This window comes from Pleurodeles waltl, chromosome 7 (assembly GCF_031143425.1).
Source record: "Pleurodeles waltl isolate 20211129_DDA chromosome 7, aPleWal1.hap1.20221129, whole genome shotgun sequence".
NCBI classification, from domain to species: domain Eukaryota; kingdom Metazoa; phylum Chordata; class Amphibia; order Caudata; family Salamandridae; genus Pleurodeles; species Pleurodeles waltl.
In genome coordinates this window covers 1,260,074,893-1,260,101,294 of record NC_090446.1, presented here as the reverse complement: position 1 = coordinate 1,260,101,294, position 26,402 = coordinate 1,260,074,893, and the positions used below count along the sequence as shown (strand labels likewise).

The 26,402-nt window shown below is 48.6% G+C and overlaps 1 protein-coding gene across 5 annotated transcripts in view; it reads right to left on the bottom strand.

Moving 5' to 3' along the window:
* Positions 1-26,402, bottom strand: part of LOC138246148 (cytosolic phospholipase A2 gamma-like) — an 823,362-nt gene that overhangs the window by 672,641 nt on the left and 124,319 nt on the right. For all 5 annotated transcript variants that reach the window (XM_069200427.1, XM_069200426.1, XM_069200424.1 and 2 more), the window contains 2 exons: positions 19,504-19,559; positions 19,271-19,382 (listed from right to left, as the gene is read on the bottom strand). In XM_069200427.1, coding sequence (XP_069056528.1) covers positions 19,271-19,382; positions 19,504-19,559 — 168 coding nt within the window. The remainder of the gene's footprint in view (positions 1-19,270; positions 19,383-19,503; positions 19,560-26,402) is intronic.

The following is a 26,402-nucleotide window of genomic DNA, read 5'->3' as shown; positions in this document are numbered from 1 at the left end:
GGAGCTCTGGGCACCACCCCTGAGGTGGTGTTGGACAGGGGAGTGGTCACTCCCCTTTCCTTTGTCCAGTTTCGCGCCAGAGCAGGGGCTGGGGGCTCCGTGAACCGGTGTAGACTGGCTTATGCAAGGAGGCAGCATCTGTGCCCTTCAAAGCATTTCCAGAGGCTGGGGGAGGCTACTCCTCCACAGCTCTTAACACCTATATCCAAAGGGAGAGGGTGTAACACCCTCTCTAAGAGGAAATCCTTTGTTCTGCCTTCCTGGGACTGGGGTGCCCAGACCCCAGAAGGGCAGAAACCTGTCTGAGGGTTGGCAGCAGCAGTAGCTGCAGAGAAAACCCCAGAGAGCTAGTTTGGCAGTACCCAGGGTCCATGCTGGAGCCCCGGGGATGCATGGGATTGGCACCCCAATACCAGATGTGGCTTGAGGGGACAATGCCATGATCTTAGACATGTTACATGGCCATGTTCGGAGTTACCATTGTGAAGTTACACATAGGTATTGACCTATATGTAGTTCACGCGTGTAATGGTGTCCCCGCACTCACAAACTCTGGGGAAATTGCCATGAACAATGTGGGAGCACCTTGGCTAGTGCCAGGGTAGCCTCACACTTAGTAACTTTGCACCTAACCTTCACTAAGTGAGGGTTAAGCATATAGGTGACTTTTCAGTTACTTAAGTGCAGTGTAAATTGGCTGTGAAATAACGTGGACATGATTTCACTCAGGCTGTAGTGGCAGTCATGTGTAAGAATTGTCTGAGCTCCCTATGGGTGGCAAAATAAATGCTGCAGCCCATAGGGATCTCCTGGAACCCCAATACCCTGGCTACCTAGGTACCATATACTAGGGAGCCATATAAGGGTGTAAACTTAGTCACTAGCCTGCAGTGACAATTTTAAAAGCAGAGAGAGCATAAACACTGAGGTTCTGGATAGCAGAGCCTCAGTGATACAGTTAGGCATCACACAGGGAACACATACAGGGCATAAGTTATGAGCATTGATGTCCTGGTTAGCAGGATCCCAGTGACACAGGCAAAAACAAACATACACACAAGCACAAGTGAGAGTCATTTTTTTTACTGTGGAAACACCTACCTTGCATTAATGACATGCAAGGTGGGCGTTCCCGGGCAAAAAATTACTCAAAGGCAATAGCTCCTTATTTATACTCCAGTGCAAAAATGACGCACGGGAGGGCCTTAAAAAATTACTCTAAACCGGTTTAGCGCCATTTTTTATCGCCTGGGTCAGGGCAGGTGTTAAGGGACCTGTGGGCTCATTTCAATGGTCTCCGACCATGGAAGCAGTCCACAGGTGCCCTTCCCTGCCCCCAGGGACACCCCCTGCCACCGTCGCCCACCCTTGCAGGACACCCATGGATGGAGGGACACTTCTACGGTAAGTAGAGGTAAGTATTTTTTTTTAACGTAGAAGTGGCATAGGGGGACCTAACTTGGGCCCCCCTACATGCCACAGTGCCCAATGGCCATGCCCAGGGGACAGGTGTCCCCTGGGCATGGCCATTGGGCAGGGGGCATGACTCCTGTCTTTGCTAAGACAGGAGTCATTTCCATGGGGGTTGTGCGTCAAAAAATAACGCTAGTCAAGTTAGGGACAATATTTTTGACTGTAACCTGACTTGCTCCATTCTTTGGCGCACAACCCCCAGTCTTCCAATCGCCTCCACTGCCCAGTTACCGTCATTCATTTTGAGGCTAACCATGCCGCAGTGCCCGCTACCATAATTCCATAAATAAGGCACCCGGCTGGTGCTTTGGAATGGCAGTCACCCTCGTTAAACTTTTTGATGCAAATCTGCGCTAGCGCAGGTTGCGCCAAAAAGTATAAATATGGGCCTTAGTATTTAAAATGCGGTGCACCACGGCGGTAGTTAGGGGACTAGCGTCTGACTTTTTGACGTTAGTCTGACGCTTTGCAGGATTAGCATAAAAAATTCTGACGCTAATCCTGCAAAGCACCCAGAGGCCCATTGTAAGCAATGGAAGCCTCCTTTTAATGCCTACTATGTGCAGGTATTAAAAGTGCTGAAAAAATGGCGCAAGGAAATCTCTTTTATTTCCTTGCGCCATTTTTTGGGCCCCCTTAATGGGGGAATGCTCCCTTTGCATACATTATGCCTTTTATACAAATTTCCCATGTATCATACATTACAAAATGAATTACATATAGACACTCACAATAAAGATAAATGAGCAAGTTCCTTAGGATCACACATTTCTACATTAAATCTCACATTGCTAATATATTCAACTTACTCACTAGACCATAACTCCCTGCTGCTCTATTCTCCCCCGTCCTTTTTCTTGATGATGTCAAAAAGGATAAAAAATGTCTGTATGCTAGAGTGAAGTGGGCAGATCTGTAAGCATTCTTCTGGAGTAGTGTTCTGAGGGCAATATATCTCTAAACAAAATGTTTACATGTGTAAATCATCTATGTATCCATGATTGGGGGCATGGACAGGCCAGCCAAGGTGGAGAACGCATACTGCTAGAGCTTCGAATGGCACTGTCGGAGACCCCCTAAAGTGGCTTCCGACGGCGACCCCCCTCCTAATCCTTGGTGGCCCTGACCCCCTTGGCTGCTGCTAATGGCCCCTGGCTGCACTGTATTCGTTGACTTTGCAGCCCTTGGGTCTTAGGTGCTCCCCTGTGGGCCAGGGAGCAATTCTATCTGCCTTGCGTGAAAGGCCCTTGCACCCTCTGTGGCAACCCAGGATAAATCCCGGCCCCAGCACTACTCATTGGGCTCACTTAGCCCTGTTGGAGCTATGGATGGTCTGACTCAGCATTTCAAAACAGCAGACCTCTGATCCGAGAAGAAGGGGGACCACACTGAGCCTGCTGGCCCATTACCCAAGAAACCGGCTGTCAGGGGACGTATAGACAGGCTCAGATAAGCACCTGGCTGCGCTCCTATGCCTTCGCTCACTGACCCAGTGCCGGCACAGAGATAAAGGCACGCAAGGAGAGCGTTGCTTGATGCCAGCCTCAAGGCATACAACTTGTCCCTGCTGCAACCCTGAGCCGGAGGACTCATGGCTGAGGGCCCTATTATTCCTGCGGCGGGACCCAGTGGGATACCGGCTATAGTGTTCTGACCCTAGGCCCACATACCAGATGAAGAATGACACAGACACCAGTAAGTATGGTGGAGAACTGGCTTCGAGCAACTGCACTTGGACCTGTTTATTGGCAGGGTCACCTGACTGGTGGTGCCTTTGTTGGATGGGTGTGGGGTGGTAGGTGTAAAGTCCAGCCGTCAGGGACTGGCTGGCAAAACACTACATGCAGAAGTGTACATGTGTCCAGCAGGACACTAGATTCCTCCCATACATTTTTGAAAATGGAACAAGTCCAATGTCTAGGAACAAAACAGAAAAAGATATAAAACACAAACTAAGTCTTTCAGCCACGAAAGGCAGTGTGCAGGACGGCAGTGGACAGATGCAGCTGGGAGTGCTCGGGCATCTCCTCATGCTTCTATGACTTAACCAGCTGTGGCTAGGCACGAACGATGTGTGGATGGAGTCCGGATTCGGTGACAGCCGGTTTGTTGGTTCAATGTCCACTCATGAACTGTTGGTCCGTCCTGCATGCTTTTGTGGTGATGCTGTTGGATTAAACAGTTCAAACCTAGTGCATCAGAAGTGTTGGTGGAGTCTGTTGATGAAATACTTTGTGAGACAACCTGTCTTTATGAAAGCCAATCCCGTGAAGACTGTGACGACATCTGCTGTGATATGGCGCCATCCTCTCAAGCCCTGGAGCGTTCTAATACCTTGTCAGTGGAGAAGCTTCCAAACCACCTCTCCTTTACGGATTCCTCACTCAGGAGTTTCCTTGAGGCCCTTTCGATGGGTCTCCACTGGACTGGCATGGACTGTGCTGGGCTGCATGTGGGCCATCAGCAGGTCACTGCAGGCTTTCCGACAGAAGCCACAGCCAAGCCACTCATGCACCCGCAAGGGTGGATTATACCTGGTCAGTGCGCTGGCGAACAGGAACTAGGTGGGGGTGGGCCCTCAGATAGTCTCTGGGCAATTAGTCTCACACACTGATCGGAGTGCCTCTTTTGTCTCTTGATGTTTTACGAGATAATGCTCCACATAGGTGCTGAGAGGCTCCTTTGTTGGATCGGGTGATGTGCATGGCAATAATGGTGGCTGCCATTAGACGACCTGGACCCCAGATGCTGATGTCTTGCTGGAGTGAGGGTAACTGGAGGGACTGCGACATAGTTAGTGCAGTTTTTCTCCTTCAGCATATGCTGTTGCTAGCAGGGATGCCATCTGCTTGAAGCAGCCGGTGACAGGTGGCTGGATGGTCTAACTGTGAATCATGGGGCAGGTACGCAGTTTGCGCATGTGGGAGCCTTACATTCCGTACTTCTGCTGAGCTGTCTACAGAGTCGTCGCTGCACCCCGATAGCCGGCTTGTCTTGGTAGGGACACTGTTGGGTAGTGGTACAAGTCCTCCATCTCTACACGCTGTGATCTTTTGCTCATTGATCAATCTGTGACCGTCTGGTCTTTCAGTGTGACAGGTCTGGTCACATAATCTTCTCTCCTCTAACTTTCCTTCCTTCTTTGCGACATGGCATCCTGCCAAGCTCACATCTTGTTTGCTGTGGTGTGGCATCCGGCCACATGTCTTCTTTCTTATGTGGTGGTGGCAACTTGCCACACGCGTGGGTGTGTAACTCTCCTCTTTTCTGTTGTGAATCTCTGGTGACTCTGTCTTGAGGTAGTGTGGGGGAGGACCCTCCTGGATCAGTCTCTGGCCCACTGGGGGGCATTGATGGCGGGTAGCCTCCTTTCCACCCCCTCTTCGCTCAAGTGTGCAGTGCTTGAGCCTCAAGGTTGCAGCGTTGCAACAATTGCTCCTGCCTGGGTTCGTGGGGGCTTGACAGGCTTGGTCCTTGGCAAGGTTGGTCACTCCTTGCGATACTATCACTGATGGGCCAATGGTGGTCATTTGGTGCTGGGGCAGCCAACTGATACAGTCTTCTAGCCATTGTCTCTGCCTTGCGGAGATGATGTAGTGGCCATTGGGGCAACAGCAGTATTGAGTTGCTGACTGTTCAAAGGCACAAAGGCAGCCCGTCTGCTGCGGGAAACGGTCCTTGCTCCTCCCTCTTCCCTCCTCCTCAAGTGTCAGAACACACTCTTCAGGGAGAGGAGCACATCACAGTCACTGTCTCTCTTTTGTTTCTCCATGCCTCGGGCACACCTTCTGCCCAGTTATTGCTGGTGTAGCATGGGAGCATGGGAGATTGTGAGTTCTGCTAGTCACTTGCCGTCTCTGGTGGGTCTGTGCAAGTAGAAAATGTGACCACAGTTCAGGTTTGCTATTCATATTATTTTTATGACACTCTTCCAGTGTCAGCCATTCTGGGCGAGGTATGGGTTGGAAGCCTCCTAGCCAGAACTCTCTCTTCCTTCCAACGTCATCACTACAGCAGTGTGTGACAGTGCCTCGTGGCCTTTTAAACTGTGTTTGCTGCCCATGGTGAGGTTGCGAGGGCACTGCAGTCCTTTTTTGTTCATGTGGGTGCTTGTTTGTTTCACAAACTATTGCTTCTGTTGAGTGTGAGGTTGAGGGCTGTTTCAGATGAGTCCATTCTGATTTGCAGCACTCCTCCTGCGGGCATCTTTTTTAGTTTGAAAGCTGAGGATGCAGCACTTCTTGTGGTCGCTAGGTGGCGCTAGAGTCACTTCTCCTGCTGCAGCAGCTTTCCTCTACTGTCAGCCATGAGTGATGGTTCCCCAGGCCTCCTTACTGTCTCTTTGGCATGTGCTGCTTCCACTCAAGTCTTGGGGAATTTCTGCTTCCTGTGACACAGGCCAGCTTATCTTTTTATTCCAGAAATGTGTGAGTTAAAGGTGATGCCAGGTGCACTGCAGTGAGCCACCACTAAGTGGTGCTGCAAGTGCGCACCACACCAGGTTGACAGCCTCAGCAGCAGGAACAGAAAAAAAACAGATGCGGCCTGGGGCACACAACCTGTGACAAAATGCCTCTTTTTGACATGGTTAGCCCCCAGCTTTTTTGCTTGATGTTTGAAGTAGTCTGGAAATTGTAGTGCCCAGGGCCCCTGCTAAGGAGGTTCCCTGGGCCAGAGCTCCTTCCCTAAAACATTTGTGATGTATTGGCATGATTGGATACACCTTTAGCTACCACTATAAGTCCCTAGTATAAGGTACTTAGGTACCCAGGGCATAGGGTACTAAGGGTAGGCCTATGAGGGCAGCAGCACTGATTGTGTCACCCTCTAGGGCCATGCATCCAAGTGTCCCCAACAGCACTGCCATTGCAGGCTGGGAGTCCTGGTGTAACCCTAAACACAAACTCAAAATGGCACATTGCCTGTTTGCCCTGTCCACAATACACTGCATACACTATGGATAAGACTCCCCTCTGGCAGGTCTTCCAGTCCTACGGCAGGGTGCACCATATTGTATGTGAGGGCAGAGCTGCATGAGCAATGTGCCCCCACTGTGTCCCTGCAAACCTGGGACATAGTGAGTGAACAGATAAGCCATTTTAACACGTGCTGGACACGGGTTTCCAGCTACATGATGGCCACTCTGAACCCTGGGATGTTTGCTATCAAAGAACTCAGAGTGATAAATCCACACTGGTACCAGTATTGGATTTATCCCTAAGTGTACCAAGGGGTCGCCTTAGAGGTGCGCCCTGCAAAGACTAACTTCCCTGGAATGGTTGCTGACTGGATCTAAGTGATCACTTTAGTGGGGGTAGCCACCTAAAGCTAGGTGACCCATTGGTCACTACCAGGTTCCCCTAAAAACACCCACCAATTACAGTATTTAGTGGGCACCCCTAGACCAGGAAATCCAATTTGACAGACAAAAGAAGACCAGCACCAAGAAGATCCAAGGCACGAGAACTGTGGACCTGCTGCTCAAAGAAAAGGTGCCAAAACCTGCCTGCTGCACCCAGGACCTGACAATTGCTTCTGAGGAGTTGCTGGACAACTGGAAAAACTCTAAAGAACCCCAGAGGATCACCAGGCTTCGAAAATCACCATAGAATTCCTTCCAGAGTGGAGATACCACTCTACGACAGCAAGTAACCAGCAAGTCAAGTAGGGTCACTTCACTGACCAGTTATTAACACCCGAACAAGAAGTCGCTGCTGGACCCAATGATACACCAAAAACTGTGAGGACAAATGCTGCAAGTGTTCCAAATTTGGTGGCACTGCGCCTCAAGTGGTCAAATCGTACCTGGGTATTGGTCAGCTAACATCGGAAACAAGAAAACAATCCTGCCTGGGGCTGAAAAAGGACCAGAAGGAAGTCCCAGTTAAGGGACTTCAGAAACCCTTGGATCTCCTACCAGAGTGCCCCAGCTGTCCTGTAAACAACCCTTGAACCAACTTACCTCCAGCTCCAGAGGAGATCCTTGCCCACAGCTCCTGGCTCACCGATTCGCTCTGCACCTGGCCTCCCTGTGCCCTGCACTGAAGAACCTGCTGTGCCCAAAGTGTTCCTCACCCCTTGCGACCTCGACAATCGAAGGCTACCCCCAAAGAACCATCTTTAAACTTGCCTGTGCAGTGCTTTTCCAAGTGGTCCCCCGCAGTGGCCCTGCACCAGCCCCAGAGACCTTTCATCACTGCTCCCGCTGCAACCGGGAACCGCCCGACCTTCCCCAGCTGGCACAGTGTTGACCAGCTCAACCAACCTGCAAAACAAGAACTTGGTACTCCAGCTGTACGATGTTAAATGCATTTTTAAGGTGATTTTCCATGGTGTGTAATTACACACAAAAATACTATACTTATTAAAATTCTGAAATTCTTATCTCAAAAAGTACTCAACAAATGTTGATAATCTTCGTCTTAAAAATTACATAAAAATACAATGGGCCATATTTATACTTTTTGACGCAAAACTGCTAACGCAGTTTTGCGCCAAAAAAATTAGCACCGGCTAACGCCATTCTGAAGCGCCATGCGGGCGCCGTATTTATTGAATGCCATTAGCCGACCGGCGCTGCCTGGTGTGCGTGAAAAAAAAACACGTACACCAGGCAGCGCCGGCGTAGGGAAAAATGGCGTTTGGGCGTCCAAAAATGGGGGAAGTCAGGCTGAGGCAAAAAAATCGTCTTAACCCGATTTGCGCCATTTTTTTTTGGCGCCCAGACGCCTTTAACATGACTCTTGTCTTAGCAAAGACAGGAGTCATGCCCCCTTGCCCAATGGCCATGCCCAGGGGACTTATGTCCCCTGGGCATGGTCATTGGGCATAGTGGCATGTAGGGGGGCACAAATCAGGCACCCCTATGCCACAAAAAATTTTTTAAAAAAATACTTACCACAACTTACCTTTTCTTCCCTGGGATGGGTCCCTCCATCCTTGGGTGTCCTCCTGGGGTGGGCAAGGGTGGCAGGGGGTGTCCCTGGGGGCATGGGAGGGCACCTCTGGGCTCATTCTGAGCCCACAGGTCCCTTAACGCCTGCCCTGACCCAGGCGTTAAAAAGAGGCGCAAATGCGGGGTTTTTTTGCCCCGCCCACTCCCGGGCGTCATTTTTGCCCGGGAGTATAAATACCACGCACATGCCTGGGAGTCATTTTTTAAGACGGGAACGCCTACCTTGCATCTCATTAACGCAAGGAAGGTGTTCACGCCAAAAAATGACGCTAACTCCATGAACTTTGGCGCTAGACGCATCTAACGCCAAAGTATAAATATGGAGTTAGTTTTGCGTCGAATTTGCGTCGAAAAAAACGACGCAAATTCGGTGCAAACGGAGTATAAATATGCCCCAAAGTATTTTTATAAATTGGTTTCCAGTTATTTCTTTAAGTGTATAAGTTGCATGATTGATACTGTTAGCATAACAAATGCTTTGCACTTCTCCAAGATTGGCCTAACTGCTCAACCAAGCTAACATAAAAAATAGAGCATTAGGTGATCTAGTTTTTACCCCTGTAAACCAAAGTGTGGTTGCCCGGACCCCCTCCACATTGTGCTAGCTTTGCACATTACATAGAGGGCCAGCCTCCTACACGGCCTTTGTTGGAAGCGTTGGTGGCCGCTGGGCTGGCAGCAGGTAGGTGTCAGCAGGACTGGGCTGCTGTAGGGAATGTGCTCTGGTTCTTGCAATGGTGAAGTGCAACTACCAGGAGGCATGTGAGGTCTTCCTTCCCTCTCTGTGCTCACAGCTCTGCAACCGGTGATGACGAGGGCACTCCTGTGTGCATTCGGGCTTGCTCTGTGGTATGTGCAGCCCTGTGATTTGACCCGCAGTGTGACTGTGGGTTTCACACATCTTCACAAGTTTCTGCAGTGAGGGTAGGTGCAGTCTTTCCACCGCCACAGGCTTTTCAGGTGGGGAGTCACTCAATGCTAGTGCTGCATGTGGGGTAGCTTATTGGTGCCTCAGCAGGTAGGGGGCATAGAGAGTCACAGGCTTTGCAGTACCTCAAGGGGGTATTGGTGCTCACTCCTCCTCATCATGCTGCTCACCGCTTCACAAAGTTGCCCAACAGTTGGACGTCAGCAGGGGCATCGGGCTGTGGAAATGTAATGTCTCTTCTCTCTCTCCTCCTCCACGGCAAGAAGCGGTGAGGAAATAGTTCCCTTTCTTCTAGGGGTGATGTGCCCGCATTTCCAGGTGGGCTACAGTGGCAATGTTGAGGTGTTCCTTCCCCAACACAGCATTTGAGGTGGCACAGCTTGTGGGGTCAGACCCCTTGTTGCCAATGTCATTCCATACCACATACCAGATGAAGATTGACATGGACACCAGTAAGTATTTTTAGAGCACTGGCCTCAAGCAACTGCACTCGGACCACGTTAATGGCAGGGTCACACACAGAAGCCTGTGTTGAATGGGTGTGGGGTGGGTGTAAATTCCAGGCCTCAGGAAGGGACTGGCAAAATACTATGTACAGAAGTGCATGTGTGTACAGCAGGACATTACATTGGCCCGTATTTTCACTTTTGGGCTTTGTTGAGCCCTGGTGGGGCTAGAGGTGAGTGGCATCGTGGACAGGCCCCTTGGATACAGCAGGGGGCCTGTATCATGATACTGCCTTGGTTATGGGGAGCCTGCTGGGACATTTTGGGGCACCAAGTGCCACCCTCATCTCCATGCTCTTGGGCCCCTTCCCCCGCCTCAGCACTCAGACCAGGGTTCACGAGGAAGAACACCCATGTGTCTGATAGGAGCCGGCCCTGTATTCTAGGCCTCTCATTACTGAGAGAGGTACTGGTTGTCCTACAGATGAGCTCATTGCTGCTCTTGTATGCACCGGGGCCAGTGCTTTGTTACCACAAAGTATCCCTGCACCTGAACTATTCCTGCCTCTGCTGGTGGTGAGGGATCCTCCCGGACACCCCTATGCAGTATGCCCACTGGGAGGGCAGAGGGGACTCGCAGCAAATAGCCTGCTCAGGTTGGTGAGATCTGGCCCTGGGAAACATTTTACATTAACTGCACATACAGCCAACAGTATCCTATTGTTCTCAGCATCACTTTCAGCACACTACATCGGTTCTGAGATCGAGGTATGAGTGGGGTGAGAGCCAATGACAGGAGCTTGCAGCACCCCTGTGGCTGAGTTCTGCTTTCACCAATGTCCTAGTTGACATAATGTATGAATCCTCAGGATCCTGAGCCTCTTTGTTGAGTTTAACCTTCCTCCCACTTTCCCATGTGGACCTTGATGCAGGGTCCTTGATTTAGACAAGGCTTCTCCAGCAAGTAGCTTGTGAGCTACTGGTAGCTCTTCAACTTCTTACAAATAGCTCTCCTGTGTGCAGCAAACTGTACTAAATTATAAACTTTTGCTTGTCTGATTATATGTATCCCAACATTAAAAAGCACTTCATTAAGGCATAAATGTGTATATTGTCATAGCTCATTAGCTGTTATTGGGGAAAATATTATTTAAAGCTCAATGTTTGAGTGATACATCACGCTGCATTGAGAAGAATTCTTACTCTTACTACCTTGCTGCCAGAGGTGTTGTAGCTATGGCTGTAGTTCATTAGTCATGTAGAGCCTTTCTAACTAGATAAACTCTTTTTTCATACTACTGCTGGCAACCCTGCCCCATGCATTGAGGTGATCACTGCTGCTAACCCTGCTTGGGGAGGTCACTAATTTATCTTAATTGAAATGCTCCATATTACTACACAAATAATATTAGTAGCTCTGGATGATTTTAACTAAACATACGTAGCTCTAAATACAGAAAACATTGGAGTCCTCCAATTTAGATAGTCCCAAGTGCATAAGCCCACAGAACTTGTCCCCCTACTCCCTGTGTCTGCACTTATGTCAAGGCGTGTTGGGGGCATCTCAGGTTTGTGAGCATCTTGGGGGGCCTGTCTGGAGTTTCCTGACCCACCTGAGAGGCTATGGGTCCCTTGTACAGATAGATACCTGTGGGCATCACCACCCTGTTCCTGTTCCGCTCTCTTTCGGGGACAGCTCTTTACAACACCCCCACTGTGGTAGTGCCTCTTATGGAGTCGTCTTTTCCACCAGCGGGGGTCTCCGGCCCTCCTGGCCCTGTCTGTCAACCATCACAGCTCTTGAACTGTGTCTGCTTCCTGCTTCCTGGACCTATGGCACCACGGACAATGGAGAACTGCGCTTCTCTATGCCTGCACCACCTCCAGCCACAGTGGAATAACCCTCCATTATCCTGGACACACCAGGTGCTGCCCCACAGTTCTCCATGGTGGACAAGCTGGATCAGGTATTGACAGCCATTGAACACTCCAGAGTCTCCATGGAAACCAGGCTTGGATGCATAGCTACTGAACTGAGCTCCCTGTGTGTTGACCACCACAAGTTCACAGACAGGGTTTCCCATGAGAAGATTCTAGCTAGCCTGGAAGCACTGGTGACTGACAATCAGGCGGTGATCAGAGACCTGAAGGAACATTTACAACCTCTTGAAGGTAGGGCGGAGGATGTGGAGGGCCACTCACTGAGGAGTAACATGTGAGTTTTGGGACTACCAGAGGGTGTTGAAGGTGAAGACCCCGCTTTGCTACTTGGAGTCTTGGTTCAAGACATTCACCTCACCATCAGATCTCACTCCCTTCTTCTCTTTGGAGAGAGTGCATTATACGCCAGCCCGCAGTTATGCACCCAGGGTCCCCTGTGCCCCATGCTGGCCAAATTCCTAAACTTCTGAGATCTGGATGCTATCCTGCAAGCAGCCAGGCAGGCTGGTCTGCTCTGAGTGGAAGTCAAGGTCATTATGTTGCTCCCAGATTACACAGACATTGTTCAGTGCTCCTCATTCTTAGAGTTCAAGCGTTGCCTTCACCAGTTGGGGGTTCAGTACTAGTTGCTGTTCCCAGCCTGCCTTAAGATTATGTCAAATGGGCCCGCCACGCTCTTTACAGACCCTAGGGATGCCTGGGACTGGGGAGATCGATACATTAGGGGCTTGCCACCAGAGGAGATCAGGCCTTCCCTGGACCCACCCAGACAGCATCACCAACAGAGGGGCAGGGCATGTGCAGAGGAAGTCCCCACTCATCCTCGGCTAAGTCGCCTGATTTCAAAGAGATTATTGCGGACCAAAGGCAAGCCTTACAAGCTGCAGGCAACCTGGATATCAACACTGGAGCTACAGGTGACATGAGAGGCCCAGACATTTTCACATCAGAAGATGACACCCTCACATCTGTTGACTCCTACCAGGACTCCCAGACTCTCCCACTGGTGATCCCACAAACAGCGGATAACCTCACCTGAGTGCCCCCCACTTTCTTAGACACTACACGACCTTGGAGAGCATTGCTCAGTCCTGTATTAATCTTATGTTTATTATTTGTTGTTTATGTCTTATTTAGTAAGGCAAGCGCACCACCTTGTAGGTGGATACCACTACAGGCAGCAAAGCTCTTTGTCTCATCTCAGCTACACACTTTGGCGTCTTTTTCCAAGCCCATTACTAACAGACATGATACACTCACTCAGGCCCATTGCTCATTCTTTATTTGTCCACTCATGCTATTCACAGCAGGGTCTGGGACAGGCCGCAGCCCTCGCTGGGGTCAACATGACTCAGCTCTCACTACACAGGGCGAATTGGACACCATGCTACATTCCCGAGCTAGGTGGCACTATAGAGTTCTTTATTGACTATGCTACGTTTGAGCGTACTGCCGGTTGCAGTAGGGTTCTCATGTTGTTTTCCTCACTGTTTGTCAAGTTTACTCACCTTCACCCTCCCTCTCTCTCAATTATCTATACCAGGCAGACTTTACATATTGTGTATGACTTGCGCTGGGGGGTCCTATAGGTTGGGGGTTGCCCTAGGTGGCTTCCCCCCACATGTGTTGATCACAGTTCTCTACAATTGTTAGGGCCCACATGTTTGACAGCCAACTCCTTAGCCTGAATGTGCATTGAATGCACACAACTAGGCAACAATATGCAATCTATTCATATGTCAAGCCGCAATAGGCGCACATAGGCCCTCATTCTGACCCTGGCGGTCTTTGACCGCCAGGGCGGAGGACCGCGGGAGCACCGCCGACAAGCCGGCGGTGCTTCAATGGGGATTCCGACCGCGGCGGTAAAGCCGCGGTCGGACCGGCACCACTGGCGGGGTCCCGCCAGTGTACCGCGGCCCCATTGAATCCTCCGCGGCGGCGCAGCTTGCTGCACCGCCGCGGGGATTCTGACCACCCCTACCGCCATCCAGATCCCGGCGGTCGGACCGCCGAGATCCGGATGGCGGTAGGGGGGGTCGCGGGGCCCCTGGGGGCCCCTGCAGTGCCCATGCCACTGGCATGGGCATTGCAGGGGCCCCCGTAAGAGGGCCCCTACATGTATTTCACTGTCTGCTGCGCAGACAGTGAAATACGCGACGGGTGCAACTGCACCCGTCGCACAGCTTCCACTCCGCCGGCTCGATTCCGAGCCGGCTTCATTGTGGAAGCCTCTTTCCCGCTGGGCTGGCTGGCGGTCTGAACGAGACCGCCCGCCAGCCCAGCGGGAAAGTCAGAATTACCGCCGCGGTCTTTCGACCGCGGAACGGTAACCTGACGGCGGGACTTTGGCGGGCGGCCTCCGCCGCCCGCCAAGGTCAGAATGAGGGCCATAGTCTTTTTACAGGCATCACATATGAGGAAGGAGGAACTGGGGCATCTCCAAAAGCACTGGCAGGGCATTATACACACTGCTACCTACTCACCCTATGCACAGGGCGCCTTGATCTGGGCCAGACCTGGAGTTCACCTTAAAGAAATGGACACTGTTGTAGACAAGGATGGTAGATATGTGCTACTTGAGGGCTGCCTGGGCGGCCGACCCATACTCCTAGGGAACATTTATGCCCCAGCATAGATCAGGATTCTGATTAGGACACCTTCTCTGCCAAACTAGCACATAAGACAATGATGCCTTGGGTCCTGGAGCATGAGTACAATTGCAAATGGGTTCCACACTTAGACAGGTCCCAGCCCCCGACGTACTCCCTCCCCTTATATGCGGGCTGATCAGTCTAGGAGCTGGGCACAACATTGGTCAGTTTCAGATGTCTGCAGAACTCTCCATTCTAGGAAAAAACTTTACTCCTTTCATTCCATACCCCATAACCTCTATGTATGCTTGGATCGCTTACTCTGCTCCACCTCCTTGAAACCCCTTGTTTGTCACTTAGTCTAACTGGGACATATTTTCCCGGATCACGATACCCATATGCTGGACCTGTGGTAGCAGCCCCTGCTCCACTGACACCAATGTGGTCCTGTTTTCCATGCGGCACAGGAGACCATAGTACACCCACTACCAGGACCCTTGGGATGGATGCCTTCAAGGTGGTAACAAGCGATACCTGTATCCCCACATGTATACACACAGACCTCTGGACAATGAAATAATGGAATCTGAGTGGCTTCTCACTAAACTAGGGAAGATAGAGGACCTCAACCCTAAGGCCGCTCCGAACTACACAGAAGTGAAAACTAACTAATCCACTCTCCTTGAGCATTTGCAGCATTTTAATTTTATAGACCTTGCAGCCAACATGCACTTGGATTGCTTCTTGGCCTGCCTAATTAGGCAGGAAAATTCTGCTAGCCTCATTACGGAAATAGTCTCACGCTCAGGTGCCGTGTTCTGCTCACAGAGTGAGATACTGCAAGAAATCCATGCCTTCTATTCCAAGCCCCACCTAACACCTCAATGGAAGCCCTCCATGCTTCCTGACAGATGTTACCATTCTGCGCATTGCCGATGCCACTAGACATTCTCTACAAGCTCCAATCACAGCACCAGAGATAGTGCAGGCGATCCATGGGTTAACCCACAACAAAACTCCCAGTCTGCATGGGTTGCCACTGGAATATTAGGCTACCTTCTCCTTGACCCTAGCCCTCTGCCTCATGGAGATGTTTGAAGCAGCCCTACACACTGGTAAGCTCTGGCAGTCACTTCAGGAGCCCCTCCTAGTTTCTATCCCCAAACCAGAACGGGACCCCACACATCTGAGATCCTGCTGACCTATTGCCATCCTTGGTGTGGATTATAACATTTGGGGAAAGATTCTCCTCGAGCTAATACACTGAAATCAGAACAAGTTTGTCCCAGGCTGGAGAACTTCTCAGAACATACAGTGTTTCTTTCAAGTGCAGGTTCAGGTCCAGGGGTGATTTCTGCATGCTGCCTGTCTTATAATAGACCAGGAGAAGGTGTTTGATACGTTGAAGTGGAATTAGCTGTTTCTAGTGCTAGCTCTGATTCACCTGTGTCGTGCATCTCGGCCTCCTCTCCAGTAAGTTGGGGTACTTGGCAGGGATGCCCATTCTCCCCACTGCTCTTTCTGATGGCGATGGAGTCCCTGTTCATTGGGCTACCCAGGGAGGGCTGGGAATGAAGTATACCCCTTGAGGACAGGACTTCTGCCATATCATTATACGCTGATGATCCACTTATTTAGTTTAGTTTAAGTAATTTGTAGAGCGCATGGCTACCCAAAGGCCTCCCAGCGCTGAGGGAAAGTGACCGCCCGTAACAGAAGAACATAAGAAAAGACCTATGATGAAAATAAGAAGGACTTTAGTTTTTTCCGGAAAGGTAGTTCTGACGGTTCTTGTTGAAGTTCTAGAGGTAGGGAGTTCCAGAGGTGAGCAGCCTTAACTAAAAAGGAGTTACTGCCCCATGAACGCCTCTTAAATCGTGGGGGTAGACCAGCTGGGATGGAGGATCTCAGTGTTCTAGTGGGAACATAGGGTGAGATGCAGCGTCTGAGGAATTTAGGGCCTTTACCATGAAGGGCTCTGTGTGTCATACATAGGGCCTTGAAACAGATCCAAGTAATTTTGCAGCCGCATTTTGTACAACCTGCAGTTTCTGTATTACGTAGCCAGAAGAGCCAAGAAAAAGAGAATTGCCATAATCTAGTCGTGAGAGTATCAGGGCCTGAATAAAAATTCTTCTGGCTGAGAGAGGTAGGAGGTTTAAACTTTTCCTTAAGACTCTTAAAAGGCGAAAGCAGGATGAAGCAATTTTTTGGTCTTGCTGCTCCATCGTGAAGCGACGGTCTAGCCAAAAACCCAAACTATTTATGTGATCTTTGTAGCCCGGAAGGTTATTAAGGACTTCTGGTAGTAATGCAGGGAGGTTAGAAGGAGCACTATTGCCCACAATCATTATTTCTGACTTTCCATCGTTAAGTTTGAGTTTGGACTGAGTCATCCATTTGGCTACATCAGCCAAGCAGAGGGAAAGGTTCGTAAGAGAGGGGTCCTTGGCGTTAGAAAGAGAGGCCACCAGTTGTGTATCATCAGCATATGTGACCACAGATAGGCTGTGGGGTTCTACAACTTTGGCTACATCAGAAAGATAAATATTGAAAAGAGTGGGACTAAGTGAAGAGCCCTGAGGAACACTCCAAGTAAGGGGAAGTACTTTAGAAAAAAATGAACGAACGAGAACCTGGAAGGTTCTGCCTTTCAGGAATGAAGAGAGCCAGGCCAGCACTGTACCTTCTATTCCTATGATGGAAAGTCGTCTCTCTGAGAAGCTTTGAGATATAACATCAGATCTCTCTCTACTTTTCAATTCCTTGACTGCATTTGTTGAAGTTGCAGGACTCTGGGTCAACTGGACAAAACTGGCAATCTAGTGACTTTGCCCCAACCAATCACCCTTGATGAAGTGCAGCTTCACTGGTGCGAAGATGCAATCCACTACCTGGGGGTCCTTCTTTATCATATAACTGTCAATCTGTATTAGAGAAACCTCTGCAAAGCCCTATCTGACACCAGATTGTAGGTGCACTTCTGGCAGCCCTTGCCCTGGCCCTTAATGGCAAAATTGCGCTGACAAAAATGGTCATCTTTCCTCCCATCCTATACTATTTTGCCAACCTGCCGGTTTTCCCGCCAAAGTCGTTCTTTACTGACCTGGACTCCCTCTTATGTATACATATCTGGGGCAACAAATGACGTCCCAGTGCCCTCAAGAAATTACAGTTCCCGATGGGCAGGGGAGAACTGAGTGCTCCTTCCTTCAAAGTGTACTATCAAGCAGCACAGCTGCAATGGTTGTCACGCAGGAATGCAGGGCATTGTATAGGTGAAACAAGTGATTTAGTTCTTGATGCTATGCAGAGTGTACATTACCTCGGCCTGAATGAACCCTTATTTTCCTGACATGCAGATTTGTTACCCACGCTGTCACACTCCTGATACGGACCTCATGCACATGCCTTTGTACTGTACAGCTATAAAACGTTACTGGCAGTTGATACAAGGAACCCTGTATGCGGTCACAGCTCTACCTGATCTCCACACGTGGGAAGCATGTGCCTTAGGCATCTTTAAGCACAGGGAACAGTACAATGTGCATGTGCATTTAACATCTCAGGCACTCCTTCTCACCAAATGTATGCTCATGCTCCAGTGATGATCGCCCACTGCTCCACCGGCGATGGCTTGGCACAGGGTGATGCGGATGTGGGCAGGGGAAGAGGAGTCAGCTCTCCACGATAAGGAGATCCTACATCTCGGTAAACACCCTAAATCCCCCCCAGTGGTCTACCTTCCTCACAGAATTTCTGCAAGGGGTGGGAAACGATGATCTCCCCTGTGAGATATACTGACCAGCCCAGTGGTCATCGCCTGACATGCACACCAGAATGGCCTCTTCGTCCTAAAACCCAGATTGATATACAGTTCTCTGCCCACCCCTCGATTATATGACAAGGCTGGTCACTACGGGTAGGCTTCTCTCTTCCGCCCCACCTCTCCCTTCCCTGCTGGCCTGCCCGCCCTTGGTATATGCCCAGCCACACTAAGCAACATCATCTTTACTAACACACCTACCCATTAGCCTGTGCTTCACTCAACACTTTCGGCTTGCCACCACCATCTCTGTAACCTGCCCACTTCCTTCCCTAGTTACTATCCCCCCCCAGTTAGCTACACTGTAGCAGGCAGAATTCATCAGCCAGTGAAGTATACATTGTATGAACCACTGTGCGCTTTTGATGTATCTATGTTCACATAGCATGATTCTTAACAATGTAACTATGGATGACAAATCTTATCACAGTTGTTGTATATATTATAAAACTTAATAAAAACTTTAAAAAAAAATCTATCCATCATGATGCTTGTTTTGTCAGCTTTACACAGATATATCCCTGCTTAGAATTCAAAGTCTTTGCTGGGTAACTGAATACGTACTGTTAAAATATTGAGATATTTAAATTTAAAGCATGTTTCTCTTTCTCCTTCACAACTCTATTATATATATATATATATATACATATATATATATATATATATCCAATCAAAACAATCAGCAAATGTGAATTAAAATGCTAAACATGTCAATTTTAAGCACCCCTTTAATGCCACTGGGTTGCTCTTATGCATGGCCTTATCTAGGCACTGGTGCACAGTGAAAAAACTATTATTGCGATCGTTTCTCCACTTACATCTATTGCAAGTCTCAAGAAAATTGCTCAGAGTTTTTGCACTTTAATTTACAGCCGAGATAAGCTGGTAGTAAAACAAAACACAAGAAGCTTAAAATGCATTTCTGGCTTGATCTTGATATTTCACTAGAATTGTAAATCTGGTGGCAAAGCACAACGTGATCTGAAATTGAGCCACAATATATTACAAACAATTTTATCACGAAATTCTGTTTAATAGCCAAACACCTGAAGTGCCTTAAATTAGCTTTATAAAAGTATGGTACAATATGCCAAAGGCCTTACTTACTGGAGCCACTGTAATCCCATGTCGTTCGTACCATCTAGACACCACCTTTCTCCTCTCTCGAATTGATTTATTTTCTCCATCTGAGAGGTCTTGGGAAATCTGCACCAATGGGCTGCTCAGGAAAGAGAAAATTAAAGACAAAGGTATTACAGTGTGGTTGGCAAAGAGGAACATTTCTAGCACAGTCAGAAACTACAAATGGCTCATATCGAGGATGAAAAAGCAGTTCTTACAAATCAGCAGAAGATGGCGTCTCCACGGGTGAATTTTCAGATGGCGCTCCAAACAACTGTAAAGATAGAGATAGATGTTTGTGATTTTTTAGTACTTTTTTGTAAACGCTGAATTACAATTTATACATTACTCCAATTCATCAAGCAACATCATAAATTCCCCACAAGGCATACAGATAGACTGAGCCTCCTAGCCAAAGGTGCATGAAGATGTTTGATAAGGGACTTTGTGCATTGTATTCTGTGTAGCATACAGGGCCAGATGTATCAATATTTCATGCAGCGCAACGCAGCATGACAACTTGCTGATTTGCGCTGCCCTGCATAAAAGGGAGGGGGCAGGATTGTGCCACATGTACCAACAGATAGTTAATCCCTCGTCTCTGCATTCAGTGGTACACAATCTGCTGCCTAGCGACCAGCGCGGGCACCCTTGAGCCATCGTGAACGAATGACTTGAGTTGCAGGCAGGATTGTTTTGTGCAGAAAGGGACACCTCTCTGCACAAAAACGATCCTTGGAGGATTTTACCTCTTTGTTAGTGTGCTGCAGTAAACTGCACACCTAGGACGATGAAACAACATGGAGTACTACAGATATTGCTCCTCATTGTCTCTTCCCTATAAAAGCATAGCATCTTGATGTTTTCCCAGGTTTATGAGTATTAGGAAATCTGGAATTTCCCCAAATTCCATGGCTGGATCAATGAAACGTCTTCCCAGGGCAGAGTAACGCAAGGCAGCAACTTGTGCTGCCTTGTGTTATTCTAGATTTACCAAGCTGAGCAGGGCACACATGGTAAGGACAAATCATCATTTGATTGACTAATGACTGCCTTTGCCATCTGTAAAGACAGTTATCTTGTTATAAGGCCATTTTCCCTGTGTTTTAGGTTTAGACATAGGTACGTATTAGGTTTTAATAATGTGGTTTGGTAGGGGAAATTATATATGTTATTTCTGTATTATTCAATAAAATTACACAGAGTACCGCACTCCTACCTAGGAGGTACTGTGGTACTTAAATACAATGTTAAAAAAAATGTAAACAAATTAAAGAACACACAATAATACATTATGGTGGTCATTATGACCTCAGTGGCCTTTTGGAAAGACCGTCGAAGAACCGCCGTGCTGAAGACCGCCAGTGCAGGCGGTTTTCCGGTCGGCAAATTATGACTCCTGGCAACCCTCCGTCCTTTTTCGGACAGAGAGCCGCCAGTAGCCATACTGGCGGTCGGCGGGGAAGTGGAGGTTGCTCCACCTCCACCGCCCCATCATCAGAACACCGCCCACCGAATCACGTTCTGTCATTCGGCGTGGCGGTGTTCTGGTGACGAGGTGCTGGCTGCGGAGCTGCCCCCATGGATCCCGTCCCCTCCCGGAGAATCAACAGACAAGGTAAGTTGATCGTCCGTTAAGGGAGGGAGGTGGGGGCTGTTGTGTGTTGTGTGCGTGCATGGGGGTGTGTGTGGGAGTATGTAGAGGGGGTGTGTGAGTGCGTGTATGCATGCGGGGGGCTGTGTGTTTGAAAATTTGCACGTGTATGTCTGTTTGTATGTCTGTGAATAGGTGTGCGTGTATGTCTGTATGTATGTGTGCGTGTATGACTGTGTGTGTGTATGTTGGTATGTATGTTGTTATGTGTGCGGGGTATGTGTATTGGTGGTGTCTGTATGCATGTAGGGTGGGGGTGGGGGGGTGTTGCAATGTTGGGGGTAGGGGTGGGGAGGGGGGTCCTGCCACCTTTGGGGGTTGTAGGGGGAGGACTCGGCGGTGCAGGTGGGGGGTGGTTGAGACCCCTATCAGTGCCAGGGAAGGAATTCCCTAGCACTGATAGTGCCTACCGCCATGGATTTCATGGAGGTTCCAAACCACCTGAAATCCATGGCGGTCTGCAGGGTCGTGATACCGCCGGCGGTCTGGTGACGGCCGCCGGGCTGGAGACCGAAGTCTCAAGCCCAGCGGTCGTCACCCCCCTGGCGGTTGGAATGGAGAAGTGGCGGTAACCGCCATGGTCATAGTTCCTTTTGTTCCGCCGACCTGTTGGAGGTATTACCGCCACTTCTCAACCACCCGCCAGGGTCATAATGAGGGCCTATATTTCAGAAACATGGTGTACTACAGTGTATTTTCAATTGTTTCCATATTTAATATTTAATAAAGAAGTATATGGAGTACTGTGTAAATACAGAAATGTGATGTGCTACTCAAAAGTGTTTTTGAAAAAGTGGCATTTGTTAGAAAACGAGGTACTTCCTAGGTACTAGTGTGCTATTCCATAAACCTTTTTAAAAATAAACAGAAAAATATGCCTACATTTTTCCTACCTATTAGCACTTTCATAAAGTGGTGATAGGTAGGGAACAACAATGTAAAGTACTACTTAGCAATATTTAAGGACCTAGCCCAGCACACAGCCACAGTGTGGTGAAACAAATTTGGCTGCATTTTCATTTTGTTATGGCAGTTTTTGGCCAATTACATACTCCCTTGTCATCTGCATCTATTGCGGTTTACCATGAAGTTACCTAGTAATCTGAGGCGCAATATATTGTGAAAAGACAGAATTATCACTGTATTGCGTTAGTCTTGCATCACACATGGTGTCAGAAGGACAAATCAATGCTTAGGTTGGATTTACCACCCAACCCAAGACCACCATACCTCTCCTTGTGATACTTGGTAAATGTGGAGCCATTGCCTTGTGTTACTCTTTATACCAAATTCTATATTCCTGAAAAATTGTATGTATGTCCATTCAGCCATTTTCATACTGTGCCTCGTTAAACCAGACTCTGTGACACAACATGCCACTCCACAATACAACACACAACTCTATGACAAATCACTCCGCTCTGTGACACACCAGTCTACTCCACTCCACTGCATGCCACTCCACACACAACACTCTACGCTATCATATTGAATGTCACTTGACTGCACACCACTCCATTGAATGCTATTCAAGTTTACATCACTCCATTCTACAGCACTCCACTCTATGCCACTCCAATATAAGCTACTTCGCTCTATGCCACGCCACTCTATACCACTACAGTTTCCGCCACTTTTGGTATGCCACTCCTCTCTAAGATATTCCACTTCATACCACTGCACTCCACACCACTCTACTGTATGCTATTTCACTGTCTGGAAATCTAGTCTACACCTCTCCATTCTCTGCTATTATATGCCACTCTATTCATTGCCATTCCACTCTACGCCACTCTACTGTATGGTATTCCACTCTACGCCCCTCCACACTTCGCTATTCCACTGTTTGCATGTCCACTGTACACCACTCCACTGTAAGCCATTCCACTGTATGCTGGTTCACAGTTCACCACCCCACTCTGCTCCAATGAGCATAACAACACTATACGCTATTCTACTCTCTGCCACTCCACTCTACCCCACTCTACTGCACTCTGTTCCACTCTATATCACTCTACTCTACTCTGCTAATTAGAACCTCAGTGCTTGTGCTCTCTCTGCCTTTAAAATTGTCACTATAGGCTAGTGCAATTTTCACCAATTCTAATTGGCACACTGGAACACCCTTATAATTCTCTAGTATATGGTACCAAGGTACCCAGGGTATTGGGGTTCCAGGAGATCCCTATGGGCTGCAGCACTTCTTTTGCCACCCATGGGGAGCTCAGACAAATCTTACAAAGGACTGCCACTGCAGCCTGAGTGAAATAACACCCACGTTATTTCACAGCCATTTGACACTGCACCTAAGTAACTTATAAGTCATCCATATGTCTAACCCTCACTTAATGAAGGTTAGGTGCAAAGTGACTAAGTGTGAGGGCACCCTGGCACTAGCCAAGGTCCCCCCATATAGTTCAGGGCAATTTCCCCGGACTTTGTGAGTGCGGGGACACCATTACACTTGTGCACTACAAATAAGTCAATACCTATATGTAGCTTCACAATGGTAACTCCGAATATGGCCATGTAACATGTCTAAGATCATGGAATTGTCCCCCCATGCCAAATCTGGTATTGGGTTGCAAATCCCATGCATCCCCGGGGCTCCACTATGGACCCCGGGTACTGCCAAACCAGCTCTCTGGGGTTTTCTCTGCAGCCACCGCTGCTGCCAACCCACAGACAGGGTTCTGCCCTCCTGGGGTCTGGGCAGCCCAGTCCCAGGAAGGCAGAACAAAGAATTTCATCTGATAGAGGGTGTTACATCCTCTCCCTTTGGACATAGGTGTTAAGGGCTGGGGAGGAGTAGCCGCCCCCAGCCTCTGGAGATGCTTCGAAGGGCACGGATGGTGTCCTCCTTGCATAAGCCAGTCTACACCTGTTCAGGGAACCCCCAGTCCCTGCTCTGGTATGAAACTGGACAAAGGAAAGGGGAGTGACCACTCCCCTGTCCATCACTACCCCAGGGGTGGTGCCCTGAGCTCCTCCAGTGTGTCCCAGACCTCTGCCATCTTGGATCCTGAGGTGTGAGGACACTCTGGAGGCCTCTGAGTGGCCAGTTCCAGCAGGTGACATCAGAGACCTCTCCTGATAGGAGCTTACCTGACTAAGTGGCCAATCCTCCTCTGAGGGCTATTTAGGGTCTCTCCTGTGGGCTTTTCCTCAGATAACGATGTGCAAGAATTCACCAGAGTTTCTCTGCGTCTCGCTCTTTGACTTCTGCCAAGGATCGACCGCTGACTGCTCAAGGATGCTTTCAAAACTGCAACAAAGTAGCAAGAAGACTACCAGTGACATTATAGCGCCTAATCCTGCCGGCTTTCTCGACTGTTTCCTGGTGGTGCATGCTCTGGGGGATGTCTTCCTTCACCCTGCACTGGAAGCCAAGAAGAAATCTCCCATGGGTTGATGGAATCTTCCCCCTGCTCCAGCAGGCACCAAACTTTACCATCACCAGTACTCTGGGACCCCTCTCATCCTGACGAGCATGACCCCTGGAACACTGGTCGTGGGCCCAAGTGACCCAGACTGTCCAGTGGTCCAACTGTACAAATATGGAGGCGGTAAGTCCTTGCCTCCCCTCTCCAGAAAGTAATCCTGTGTACTGTGTGAACTGCAGCTGCTAGGGCTTCTGTGCACTTTTGCAATTAATCCTTCATGCACATACTAGCCCAGGTCCCCAGCACTCCGTCCTGCATTGCTCAACTCACTGAGTTGACCACCGGCTTCGTGGAACCCTCTTTTGTAGTGTTGAGATGACTGCCATGCTCAGTTTTCTTAAACCCATGTTCAAGTACTTCTGCGGGTTCTGCCTTCTTCTGCATGGGATCTCTGTGTTGCTGAGGGGCCCATCTGTCTCCTCTTCCAAGTGGTGACCACCTGGTCCTTCCTGGGCCCGGGCAGCACCCATTTTCTTTAACCGTGACCTTTGCAGCTAGCAAGGCTTGTTTGCAATCTTTCTTCAAAGAAACAACTCTGCATCCTCCAGCACGTTGTGGGACATTTTATGTGCAAAGGAGAAGTTCCTGGCACCTTCTGTTGTTGCAGAATCTTCAGCTTCTTCCACCCACATGCAGCCATTTTGCCCCTTCATCTGGGGTTTAGTGGGCTCCTGCTCCCCCTGGACACTTTCATGACTCTTGCATTTGGTCCTCTTCCTTTACAGGTCCTCATATCCAGGAATCCGTATTCAGTGCTTTGCAGTCTGTTGTGGACATTGCGTAATCTCCTATAACAACTTCAGTGTGTTTCTGGGGAAGTAGGGTCACCTTACTCCTACTTTTCAGGATCTTGGGGTGGGGTATCGTGGAAACTCCTAGTGTTTTCTTACACTCCCAGCGACTCTCTTCACACTATACTAGGCCAGGGGTCCCTAAGTGGTTCGCATTCCACTTTCTTAGTATATGGTTTGTGTTGCCCCTAGGCCTATTGCATCCTATTGTATTCTACAGTGTTTGCACTACTTTTCTAACTGTTTACTTACCTGATTTTGGTTTGTGTGTATATTTTGTGTATTTTACTTACCTCCTAATGGAGTATATCCTCTGAGATATTTTTGGCACATTGTCACTAAAATAAAGTACCTTTATTTTTAGTAACTCTGAGTATTGTGATTCTTATGATATAGTGCTATATGATATAAGTGGTATAGTAGGAGCTTTGCATGTCTCCTAGTTCAGCCTAAGCTGCTCTGCTATAGCTACCTCTATCAGCCTAAGCTGCTAGAACACTACTAATCTACTAATAAGGGATAACTGGACCTGGCACAAGGTGTAAGTACCATCAGGTACCCACTATTAGCCAGGCCAGCCTCCTACACTGCTCCATCCCATAACGGGTATCCAAGGGGATATTGGGTGTTTATGTATGCAGGTTTTTAATTCCATCATATTGCTTACTGTACGTACAAACTGTGTGAAGAGTACCCTGGCAACATTAACACTGTGTCCTGTTTTGCAGTAGTGAAATTTCATGGAACTTGTTTTACAAGGGAGGCATGATTATGACTCACTCTGTCTGATAACACGTTAATGTTTAAAAACATTCCTTATGACAACACATTCCATTTTTTCTGTGTTTCATGGGAAGGGGATATTGAAAATAATTCTTATTGTTGCCCTATGTAATGTTGTTTGAGTTGTGAAACACAGTGAACAAACTTGGTCCAGATGTTAATGGGCAACCTTTCATTTGATGTATCTGGATGTAATGAAGATAGCTGTATAAGGTCAGGCTAAATACTGAAATATATATATATTTTTTATGACACTATGAATTATGAATGCAGTGAGCTGTTTATTCAAGGCACATTAGTACAGAGAGTATTAACCATTGCTAAATTTCAAGATATGCAAATTACATGTTACCCAGTGATTATTTGAGTTTTTCTTTTTTTTTGGCTGATCTCCCTCCCCGGTGCACCTGTGTTATGCTCCCTTCCCCCATTTAGCCACTCTCCTC